Source organism: Nannobrachium achirus, assembly GCF_963921795.1.
Source record: "Nannobrachium achirus genome assembly, chromosome: 21".
NCBI classification, from domain to species: Eukaryota; Metazoa; Chordata; class Actinopteri; order Myctophiformes; family Myctophidae; genus Nannobrachium; species Nannobrachium achirus.
The window spans coordinates 30,924,589-30,937,265 of record NC_137828.1 but is presented as its reverse complement, the minus strand read 5'-3'; the positions used below and the strand labels follow the sequence as shown (position 1 = coordinate 30,937,265).

The 12,677-nt window shown below is 43.9% G+C and overlaps 1 protein-coding gene across 1 annotated transcript in view; it reads left to right on the top strand.

Moving 5' to 3' along the window:
• The window catches only part of sema5a (sema domain, seven thrombospondin repeats (type 1 and type 1-like), transmembrane domain (TM) and short cytoplasmic domain, (semaphorin) 5A), a gene marked incomplete at both ends in the record, with an annotated part of 185,754 nt that overhangs the window by 163,448 nt on the left and 9,629 nt on the right, over positions 1 to 12,677 (top strand). The window contains 3 exons of the mRNA XM_080752100.1: positions 488 to 697; positions 7,681 to 7,851; positions 11,911 to 12,066. Coding sequence (XP_080608226.1) covers positions 488 to 697; positions 7,681 to 7,851; positions 11,911 to 12,066 — 537 coding nt within the window. The remainder of the gene's footprint in view (positions 1 to 487; positions 698 to 7,680; positions 7,852 to 11,910; positions 12,067 to 12,677) is intronic.

Here is a 12,677-nt window from a genome sequence, read left to right as displayed (position 1 = left end):
TATATATATATTTATATATATATTTATATATATATATATATATATATATATATATATATATATACTGTATATATTATATATTATATATATATATTTATATATATATTTATATATATATATATATATATATATATATATATATATATATATATATATACTGTATGTATGTAACGCCCAGGATTCACCGTGTGAAAGTCCAATGTCTTAACCATTGATCCAAAGGGATATCCCTATGGACCGAGGGAGATACTAGACTGAGTGAGACTGAGGCAGTGAGTCACTCTGCTACAGTCTATTCTCTCTGTCTGTCTGTCTGTCTGTCTGTCTGTCTGTCTGTCTGTCTGTCTGTCTGTCTGCGTCCGTCCGTCCGTCCGTCCGTCCGTCCGTCCGTCCGTCCGTCCGTCCGTCCGTCCGTCCGTCCGTCCGTCCACCAACCAGGCTGACCCTCACTGACCCTCCCCTATATCCATGTTCTCTGACCCCACAGGTGAGGTGCTCCGCCTGGGCAGGATGTCGGGCCACACGGTGAACGGTGGCTGGTCGCTGTGGAGCTCCTGGTCTCAGTGCAGCAGGGACTGCAGCAGGGGCGTCCGCAGCCGCAAGAGGACCTGCAGCAGCCCCGAACCCCGCTACGGAGGCCAGGCCTGCCTGGGAGCTGCACAGGAGTACCAGGAGTGTAACGTCACCCCTTGCCCAGGTGAGGTTTGCTCATGCACTCCTTTGTTTTTGAGCGGTACTACATGTGGCTTTGTCTGTTTGTACTGTATGTATGTCCCACGTCTGTTAGTACGTATGTCCCGACAACAAGAGTATCCCCTGCACCAGGGATCTTCAACAGCGGGTCCGGGACCCCCAGGGGGTCCTCAGAGTTACTACAGGGGGGCCTCCAAATCTTTGTGCGATAGGATAATTGTTTTAAATCAACAACTTGAACCCTCACATCCCTATTCTGAGGAGAACTTTAGCCAAAAATAGCAGATAGCAGACCAAGTACAGAGTGAAAGGTCAAGTTTACTTAGTACCGACAATTTAAGTGGTTAAATGCCTGAAAAAACACATTAACACAAATCCAACATAGACTGATGACACTGCTGTCAAACAAGTCTATGAATCTATCTTTGAAATCTATGAAAATCTGCAACACAATTTTATACAATATGTTGTGGGGGTTCCTGCTGTATCTTCCTCTTAAGGGGTCCTTTGCCTGAAAATGTTGAAGACCCCTGCCCTGCACCATTTCAAGACCACTGAATTCTGTGCCGTCCTGAGTCCTGGCTACTAATCGCCAACATGAAAGGATTCAGCCCCAGATAACGGCCATGACAGAGACCAGACGTTACAGTTACACCAAGGAATTAGGGACTCAATCCCCATGGCGTCCTGGGGTGTAATTACATTACTGCATAATTATGCTGCCAGTGACGGGAGGAGGTCTTTTTTCCCGTTGTGAAAACCTCTGAGGCAGTGCATTTTCCACCCCGCCCGTGGAAGACGGCGGAGAGGAAGCTTTCCAATTAAATGAATACTCTGTCTGACAAAGGAGGTAATGTGCTGTCTAAATGGAAATCCACTGCTTAGTTTCGTATAAAAGCACACCTGGCATCCAGCACGGGCGCCAAGCAGTGCGAGCAAGACTTTGTCTCAGGTGATTATTAATCCAGCGCCCTGACATCAGGCCCTGGCCTTCACACTAAAAGCCTGGACGTGTGCGTTGTCCTCAATGGCAGCCATTCATCTTCATACGGTACCTGCCGGCGCGAACCGCAGCGAGCCGAGGAGACAGGAGGAGAGAGGCGAACGCTCGTTGATACTATTTTTACAGCCCGTTAATCCATTCAGCTGGAGTAGTTCACGCGCGATTGCTAACAAGGGAATAGGATATCTGTGCCTCGCTCCAATGAAGATGCACTTTGAATCCGAAATAGTATCGGAGACTACTGGATTTGTCCTGCCAGTCGCGATCAGCCTAAAAGCCTCTGTGGTTGACTGCAGTTTAATTCTGTTTGCTTATGTGCTCCCACAACACTATGCTGATGTGTTTCCTACCCCAATTCTGAGGTGTTGACAATAATAATTCCGCTGGCTGGCTGTATTAACAACTCCAGTCTCCCCTCCAAAGCGAACGGCTTAGCCTAGCTTGAGATGTAATGAATACTAATAGGGCCTAGATTAACACAGATCTGAAAGTGTGATGTTATTACAGTTGCAGGCGGCAGTAGTGGACAATTGCCTACTACTCAAACCCAGCACTTGAGTCAAAGTATAGCTATATTGCTGGTCAAATATTACTTGCCTTTAAGTTTTTTTTAAATACAAATATTTAAAAACATACTTAAAGGACGACTCCACCCATTTTCAACGTATCTTTGTATAATTGGTCCTCACTGATGCTCATGATAATATGGCAACATTTTTGTCTTCTTAGGCCACGTTTAGACGACAACGGTCTGGTCTCAGAGAGGTCCCCGCTGCGTTGTCACCTTTTTTCCAGTGTTCATACGAAGACGCACCAGGGACTGAAACGATGTAGTGTGCACACCATGTCGCTAGGTGGCAGTGACACACTATATCTGGCAGGGTGTGACATCATGTCCGCTCTACTACCTGTCACAGACATCCCAACTTTCAGAAAAAATATCGTTTTTTCTCTGATTTTTACTCATTTTTCTACGGTTAAAAATGGTTAAAAACTGTTAAAGCGGTTCTGTACGGCGGCCGAACCATTTTAGGCTTAATATAATCGGGTTAATTTATAGCATGATGTATTTCTTACCTATTTGGGACAAAGTTCTGTCACTATCACAGTGAGACAGCCTGCCTGCAGGCTGCCGTGCGTCGCACAGGCTGCAAGATTGACAGTTTGACGACGAATGAGAACACATTTATTTGCATCGCGGGTTGCAGATCCGGTTCTAGACCGGATCCAGGCGGATATGGCTAGCATTTGCGGGAGCGGCCGTGATTTCCGGGAGGTTCGGTGCCACTCGCGGGTGTCCGGGAGGAGACGCTGATTTCCGGGAGACTCCCGCAACATCCGGGAGACTTGGGATGTCTGCTGTCACAGAGTTTGTTTACATAATCACCATGGCAGCGTACAGGTTTCAGCTGGTGTCGGCTTTGCACCGTTAGCCAAGACATCACACATTTTGCGGTTTCCCCGTAACTCGCACATTTAGATGGAAACGCAACGAGGATCGTTTCAAAGATTTTCACCTTGGGAAGAGCTTTTGCTTTTTGCGCTTTCAACCCCCGAAAATGCCGGGGGCTGCCCATAAGTCAGAAATCTCATTAGTCCTACATCTCATTAGTCCGAATTTAGTTAGGGTTAGGTTTAGGAATAGTTTTACTGAGGTTAGGGTTAGGGTTTGGGTTAGGCATAGTTTTACTGAGGTTAGGGTTAGGTTTAGGTTTAAGCATAGTATTTTTCACCAGGTTAACATCACCAGATTCTGACTAATGGGATGTAGGAACAATGAGATTTCGGAACAATGCCATGGCACCGAAAATGCTGTTGTCGTCTGAACGGAAGGCATGCATATCTGACATTTCATTTTGCGGATTTCCCGTGGAAATGGCGTCGTCTGAACGCCGCCTTAGTCTGTGTCTTGGAGGCGGGCTGTGGACAGTTCAGAAAACCGCCTACCAGTGATATCAGCCATGGGGAATCAAAACTAATAGAAACTGCAGGATTTCTCTTCCTAGAATGTTAGGACGCTATAATAGAAGCCCCTGATGGGTGGTCGACAGGCACCTGTGCCACTGGAGCGCCATCATTTTCCCCCTTCTTCTTGAGCTGAATCAATCCACATGCACTAAAAGCCTTTCACAGCCAGCAGAGGCATTTACAGTGAACTGTGTAGCGCTATGTTTAACTTCAGCCACAGGTTGATCACAGCTAGATGGAGAAACATGTCCACATGTCTTTACAAATTTACAAACTAAACTTTAGTATCAAACAATAATTTTGCGTCGCCCTTCTCACCACCATGACCCTGAGGGCCCCCTAGAGGTCATGGACCCCCTTGTTGAATACCTATGCCTTAAAGGACAACTTTGTTTTTTTACAAACAAAAAAAAAGATGAGTGTTACAATGTTTTCATTTACTTATTTTGAACCTTTTAGTGATTTTAACAACTTTGATTTGCATGCAAGTGGCTAAATATGTCTTTTTAGACACAATAAGTCCATTACCAAGATGCACCGCAATCATTCATGGGCAGATGTGACTTATGGGGGCTGGTGTAAATAGTAAAAAAGAAATTGACGGCTTATTGTGTCTAAAAAGACATATTTAGACACTGAAATCAAAATACTAAAATCGCTAAAAACAATAGAAAGCAGTAAATGAAAACATTTTAACACTCATCTTTTCTTTTCTTTTCTCTAATTACAATCTAAAATATGAACTCTTGTAAAAAAAAAAAAAAGTTGTCCTTTAAAGGTCCTACACCATGCATTTAAAAATAATTTATATAACACTGTTTGTGTCCCAAAAAACGTTTTTGAAAAGGTTTGAGGCTAAATTACCACTCCTGAATACAGAGCCCCTGTCATTTCTGCCTGGCTTTCAGAGCATTTTCAGCTGCAGTACCACCTTGTCCTGAGTGGGAGGACTGCGCTATTGAGCCAGTTTTGGCCCCACACTCCTCCCCACCTCCTGCTCAGCAGGCCTGCCCACCCCTCTCCAACCCTCTCCCAGCTCCTCCTGCCTCCTTCTCAGGCCTGCCCACCCCTCCCCAACCCTCTCCCAGCTCCTCCTGCCTCCTTCTCAGGCCTTGTGACATCACAAATCTGACATTTCACAATCAGGACCGTTCTGAGACATGCTAACATAGATCTGCCCATAAACTGAGAAAGACACAATGGTCAGAAATAGGACTTTGTGAGGATATAAGTTGCTGGTGGGAAACCAAGAAAATACATAAAAATTGGAAAAATGAAAATTCATGGTGTAGTCCCTAAGGCTTATAGACGCATTAGTGCAGCCAGTGTGTAGGAGAAAGGTGGTCGAATAAAAGGTGCTGTTCGCGCCATACGTCTGCTCGGGGAAACAAATGAATCTGTGTATTTCTCCAGTCGGCCCCCGAGATGGGCCGATTTGTCATGCGGGACCGGGAATCGACTGATGTGTCAGTCTGTGATAGAGAAATTACACTGAGATGACAAAAAGCTCGGGCCACTTCAATTACCTGCACAGCAGCGCTGCATGCCCTGCCTCTTTAACAGCCATTCTCAAATGGTTCCCGAAAAGAGGAATTTCTCTCCGCCACAATGAAGAGAAAGGCTTTGCAAAGAGTGATTGCCCCGGAGGTGTTTGCCTGCCTCTCCTGCCAGGAACCTGTGTCAAGCAGTGTATACACCTTGTTGCTCTCTATCTCTCGCCTTCTCTCTCCACATATTGTTCCTTGCATCGTCTAATATGGCACCTACTGTATATTGTCGTTGACGGGTGGAAACCTTGTATGTCCAAAACCGTTCGTTTTGTACGTAACATCTCAAAAATGTACTAAACTAGTGAAAACAGCAGATCGTGCTTGTAGATCGGCTGTTTTCACTAGTTTTGTGCGACGGTCTTGTATGACGAAGCAGGGCTTTGCTTTACCAAAAAACGTACACGTTTGAAACTTGGAGATACAAGGTTTCTGCCCGACAGTGACGATATGTATGTCGTGGCTGTGTGTGTGTGTGTGTGTGTGTGTGTGTGTGTGTGTGTGTGTGTGTGTGTGTGTGTGTGTGTGTGTGTGTGTGTGTGTGTGTGTGTGTGTGTGTGTGTGCGTGCGTGCGTGCGTGCGTGCGTGCGTGCGTGCGTGCGTGCGTGTGTGCGTAATAATAACTGTGATGTTTGCCATTCAGCAACAGCTACAAGGAGCGTGATGGTTCATTTGCTTTCATTAATCAGAGTCGTTGTCAAGTGCCAGTTAAGAGGTTCACTATAGCAACTGGATGAGGCAAAACTTGCTGTCACACACCCTTCAAAATAGTCACACTTTATGCACGCACACACACACACACACACACACACACACGCACACACGCACACGCGCACACGCACACACACACATGCTCAGATACTGTACACCCACTGAAATTGCTTCATTTTTCCTTGTCATGCATCACTGTTCCATTAAATGTCTCGGAATGACTTCAATTTCTTTACTTCCAGATAAAAGTGGTCTTTCTTTTCAAAAATGACCAAAATCCAACTTCCTACAAAACAACAAAGCCGTGAAATTCATCAAACAGAGGATATTAGCATCCTCTGTTTTGATACATTTAATACAGAAACTGTGAAATAATATCACCAAAGTCCTTGTTCTGGCAGCACACCATGTTCATCATACACCGTCAACTTGACAGATAATACATTAGAACCAGGGAAATATGCACATTTTGCCTCATTTGTTGTGAAATCCACGCTAAGTGTACAAACATTTGCACTGACACTTTGAAATTAAATTCATTGTGTTAAATTAGAAGACAATTTATACAGTAGAAAATAGGATTTTCTTTCCTCCGCTACGAACATCACCTTGGGACACCATCTTGGATTTGGCAATAAATATTTAACTGATGGCAATTTCACAGATTGGGCACATTCCCTGAGCCCCAAAGGGGGCCAGGTAAAGGGTTAAACACCCAAACCACCTTTCTAGATTGAATAGTATTGGAGATATAACCATTTTAAGCTTGGACAGCATCTTGACAATGATGCCTTTCCAGAAAGGTATATTTACTAGACATTTGTATGTTCTTAAGCATGCTGTTGAAGCCATTTGAAGTATTTGCTTATGATGTATTTATTTGTTATGAATCATGTCTGACCATATGAAATATAGATCTTTTATTTTGGGGCTTGTATTGTTTGTTATTGCTGCTATTAATTATGATCATTATTAGATTATGGTGATGTGATTCCGTAGAGCAGTGGTTCTCAACCTTTTCAGGTCGCGACCCCCAAAATAAACGTATTTTAACTGGGGACCTCCCCACCCTGACGAGCACTAAGAGTTGAGGCGTTACATTTTGTATAACATGGTTCTAATGTGAAAATAGCAGATCTACATGCTCACAACGCCTCGTGTTGCGAGGCGTTGTGAGCATGTAGATCTACTATGTTCACAATTTCTGCCTCTAATATTTGACAATTTGGCCAATGTTTAATTTGTCATTTTGGAGGTATTAAAAAGTCCTTAAATTGTCACTTTAGAAATGTGCAGATACCCTCTATACACTTAAACTTTATGCTGATTTATTTACTGTTGAGAGTGAAAAGTTAATCATCTGGGGACCCCCCAAAATAATTTGGGGACCCCCCCCCCCTGGGGGTCCCGACCCACAGGTTGAGAACCACTGCCCTAGAGGGTGACATTACTAATAAGGGTGTTGTCACATGGTGATCGGGAACAGGTGACCGGCTGTTCACAGAGCGGCAGGGCAAACACATCTTCAACCACAAACATAGCACAGCACAAGCCTTATACAAATCTTTTCGTTTTATTTAAAAACGAAAGTCGGGCTTTTCATGTTTCTCTCTCTGTTAATAAATGACCTGAATGATACGAATGTGCGTGCGTTGATTACACATGCCTAGAGTTACAAGAATCAATTGAAAAACCTTTTGCCTCAATTTCTTCGGGGGGTTATAAGTCATATCTTTTTTTTCTGGTTGCTGTGTTCAGTGGATGGGAGCTGGTCGTGCTGGTCGTCCTGGTCCAAGTGTTCGGTGACGTGCGGAGGAGGACATTACATGAGGACCCGCACCTGCAGTAACCCACCACCAGCCCACGGAGGAGACATCTGTCTGGGCCTGCACACTGAGGAGGCCCTGTGCAACACACAACCCTGTCCAGGTACGCTGTAGCATGCACGCACAAACACACACGCAAACGCACACGCACACACAGTTTAACAATTTATTTATGTCCACACACAAGGAAATCATACCTGGACACAAATATTTTAGGTGCAGTAAAGGTTACATTCACAAACTCATGGATATGGATCCTCCTAGGCCAGGGGCCAATTCTGATATCTTCACAAATTGGTACCACCAAAGGTGACTGTACATTTTTTACATTTTTGATTTCGTACATGTCTCTAGTTTACATTTAGGTAATGATACCCTTTCTGAGACCCAGCTTAATTGATGTTATCAGCCGCTAGAGTCGGTGTCCCATTAACTTTATATTACAGGGGACAAAAAGCAAAAATTCATCTACTTTAAGTAGCATATGAGGGGTCAAACTAGGGGGTTTTCATGATTCTGAATCCATTGCAAGCATGTGTTTTGCACGAAAAACATTCCTTGGGCTAAAATAGCCCCCACAAAAGTGTGAAAAGTGATGACTCATCACTTTTCATCACTAAAGCATAGTCTTGTGGGTCCGTTTGTAGCCCAATGAATGTTTTTCATGCAAAACAAAGGCTTGCAATGGATTCAGAATCATGAAAACACCCTAGTTTGACCCCTCATATGCTACTTAAAGCAGATTAATTTTTGCTTTTTTTCCCCCAGTAATGTAAAGTAGACACCGACTCTAGCGGCTGATAACATCAATTAAGCTGGGTCTCAGAAAGGGTTATCATACCAAAATGTAAACTACAGACATGTACGAAGTCAAACATGTAAAAAAACGTACGGTCACCTTGGGTGGTACCAATTTGTGAAGATATCAGAATTGGCCCCTGGCCTATCATGATACATGTCACTCAGCACTCCATGGGCGCGAGTAGCGGTGGATCCGCAATACTTTGTCAGCCTTTCTTGCCTCGTCTTTGGACATCCCAAGTTGTTGAAACCCTCCAACAACCAGTTGTATAGTGGGTATATGTCCTAGGCTGGATCAACCAGAGGAAACAAAGTTCTTATTCTTGTACTGCTGCTTGGTGTTAAAGCACTCTCTATAGTTGTTCTCATGGGCCGTTAAGTCCACCCATTGCTACTCCGACAGCAGCAGATGCACATACCGCTGGAAGGCCGGTCTATTGCCTCTCTTCCCCGTAGCTGTTGCACGGGAGGGGCTGTCAGGTCTGGTAGATTCCACTGGTGAATAGTGCCTTTTTGTTAGCACGCTACATAGTTCACAGAAGTTGCAAATGCATCTACTGCACCTACTACTACATTGACAATGGTAGTTACAATGAAGCAGTTTAACCCATTTAGACCTAGAATTATTGAATTCTTTAACCAGTGAAAAATAGCAGATATACAAGCTCACAGCGCGGCACCGAGTGCCGCGCTGCGAGCTTGTAGATCTGCTATTTTTGAAAAAGTCGTGAAAATGTGTGCAAATCTTTGAATATATGCAGAGATGTCATTACGTGCGCGTCCCGCGTCAGAAACGCGTTTCACGTCGCCCAGAGACGCATTCACGTCATGTTCCAGGGGTCCCACGGACGCATCCTCATTGGAGTCCATGTTAAAATAATTTAGAGCGTCGCGGTCAGGGTCCCCGCGGAATGAACGTGTCGCAAACAGCATTTCGTTTCATTAATATCCTCGCCAGAAACTGCCTGCCGTCTGTCTGTCTCTTTCTGCATGCAGCGGAGCCACCGCGCTCTGCAGCAGCAGAGGCTCCACTGAACTTCGCTCCCCCGTACATGAACGTGCTCTGTCCTATGGCTCTGTCACTGTGATGCTACGTTTAGCTACATGCTAAAGCTACTGCCGTTTCTGGCTGCTGTTCTGAGGCAGAGTGAGGCTGGCAGAGGGTCATAAACTCATTAAGTCATAAAAAGACGTCTGATTTTCAAAGCGGAGAAACTAATTATCTGTGATTTACAACAGCCCGAGCGCTCCACGTTCTCATAGTATTACGTCTCTCCCATACGAGTGGTCTCTCCATACACAGTGGTGAGATCCGTGAGAAAAGTATACTCAAATGTTTTACTTAAAGGGGTTATGCCAGCTTAAGGGTTACTGTCACCTTAAGAAATTATATCAAAACAAGTTAATATTTTTATGATGTCATTGTGGGAATGCGCAATAAACCAATCAAATTAATTTACTGTACATACTGTACTGGTCAGCTGTTGCTCGGGTTGAGGGGCAGACTCTCCCCCTCACCCCCAGCAGTCACTAAAAACAAGGAAGTAACTCTACACGAAAATGTATTTTATATCTAAATCTGTGGATATTAAAATTATATTTCCAGACAAATGTGGTTGTTACATCAACATTGTTCATGTGCATATGTTTGTTTATGCTTATGTGTTAGGAAAAAAAAACGCTAAATCACAGAGAGTTGTTATTGTCGCCTCCCTAGTGGGGATGGTGGAAAGACTGGTGATGCGACTGGTGATGCGAGTTTAGTCAGACACACGTCGCGTGCAGTTTCGAAGTGTATTCAGAGAGACCATGTGACCCACAGTCACCCACCGTTTACTACTATGACTTAAGGTGACAGTAACCCTTAAGCTGGCATAACCCCTTTAAGTAAAAGTGTCTATACTGCAAGTAAAAGTCTGGAATTCAAAATGTACTTGAGTAAAAGTATAGGCTACACTTAGGACTAAACGTAAAAGTACTCATTATGCACAATGATTCTGTATCACATGTTACCAAATAATATCCTTTGAAAATAGCCATGGCTGAAGTGGTTATGTAGGCTATACTTTTCAAAGTAACTAGTAAAGTTTTCAAATAATTGTAGTGGAATAAGTACAATATTTGCCTCTGAGATGTAGTGGAGTAGAAGTAAAAGTAATGAAAATTGGAAATACTCCAGTAAAGTAAAAGTACCTTAAATTGTACTTATAAGTACAGTACTTGAGAAAATTACCTTTTTATTACCCCAAGAAAATACAAAGACCATTATTGCACCAAAGTAATCAACAAGCTAAAACTATACTATCAAAAATGTCCAAACATTAGCCTAATTGTAAAATAATATAAGATAGAGGCAAACATTTTATAAATAGCCGATCTAAAAGCTCACAATGCAAAAAATAAATAAAATGGGGACCCAAATTGGGGACCCATAATTTTTTTCTGGGACTCATTCGAATGACCACCTGTGGGTCCCGGGACCCATTACTTTGAAAACCTATTAACATCACTGTATATGTATTTTCAAAGCGAACGGTTGCAACTCACATTTTGCTTCTGGGTGGTCCCTGAAACTAGATATTTTGAAATGGGGGTCCGTGGCCAAATGAATATCATTTTGGGGGTCCTTCACATGAAAAGGTTTGAGAACCACTGACATAGTAGTCTCTCAAGAACAGGCTAACTGAGCTCCAGTTGAAGTGAAAAGGACCTTTTCGTTGACGATGGCTGGCCAGATTGCTGACATAGAAACATAGGTTTTTCAAAGAATCTTGGAAGGATTCAAAAGACACTTATAGAATCGGGTCAAAATTCAAATTTTCACGATTTTTCAAAAATAGCAGATCTACAAGCTCGCAGCGCGGCACTCGGTGCCGCGCTGTGAGCTTGTATATCTGCTATTTTTCAATAGTTAAAGCATAAAATATTGAAACACAAAATGTGTACCCGTTCTAAATGGGTTAACGTCATGCCCAGAACACACCCATGGCTCTTAAGGCCTTGACGTTCCTGCTAGTAGGTCATGACACTGTTTTCTCTTCACCGTATGTCTTTTTCACACGCGCGCACTCTATGCCTGTCTATCCAGAGGCGCTCATACATGACTAATTTCTGCGCACATATTTATAATTATGTGCATTTTTTAAATGTTATGCTTGTAGGCACATGTGCAGACTGCAGACATACACACATTTTGCACTCGCAAAGGACCACATGTAAATAAGCTGTCAAGCTTTTTATGTACCGTGTATACCTTTGAGTTTTGACGGATAATGTAGAAATGCTGTATGTCGTTGCTGTCGGGTAGAAACCTTGTATGTCCTCAACTCACTTTTCAGTACTGTGTGTTTAACCCGTGCAGAGAGTTGGTCCAACTGGTCAGAGTGGTCCCAGTGTGACTCCACTGGTTCCCAGTTGCGTGTGCGTCACTGTGACGTCCTCTTCCCCACCGGAAACCAGTGTTCAGGGAACAGCACCGAGACCAGGCCCTGCCCACCGGACTCCAACTTCATACCAGGTGACCCCACACACACATGCACGCACGCGCACGCATGCACGCACGCACAAACGCACGCACATGTGCAGGCACGCACATGCACTCACAAACTCAGGCCCACAAGCGCACACTTTCTCTCTACCAAGCCATAAAGCATTTGATTATGCTTTGGCGCGCATGCATCGTTTGAAAGCATGCAGGCACGCAGGCATGCGCGCAGGCATGCGCGCAGGCATGCACGCACACACGCACACACGCACACACACAGACACGCGCGCACACGCACATGCAATCAATGTTGCCAAGCATAATCTTGAACATATCCCCACCACAAGATCAAAGTGGTACAGTACCTCATCATGTTTTCACAGAGCATTTCATTTGTCATGAGGCGGGAGTCATTTCAGTCCATCCACAATGTGCCTCAGCCTGTGCTTTAAGCATTTTCAGATGTCTCTAGCGGGAAAAAACTGCTGATATTCATCAAAAATGAAAGTGCAAGTCAATAAGGTTATAAACCGTGTCTCTGACTGAAGCTCTAATGTTGCACCTTCCATTCAATTTCCTAAAAAACCTGCACAACAAAATGACATAGATGGTTGCTCCAACGGGGACTTTCTCTGATAATTGGT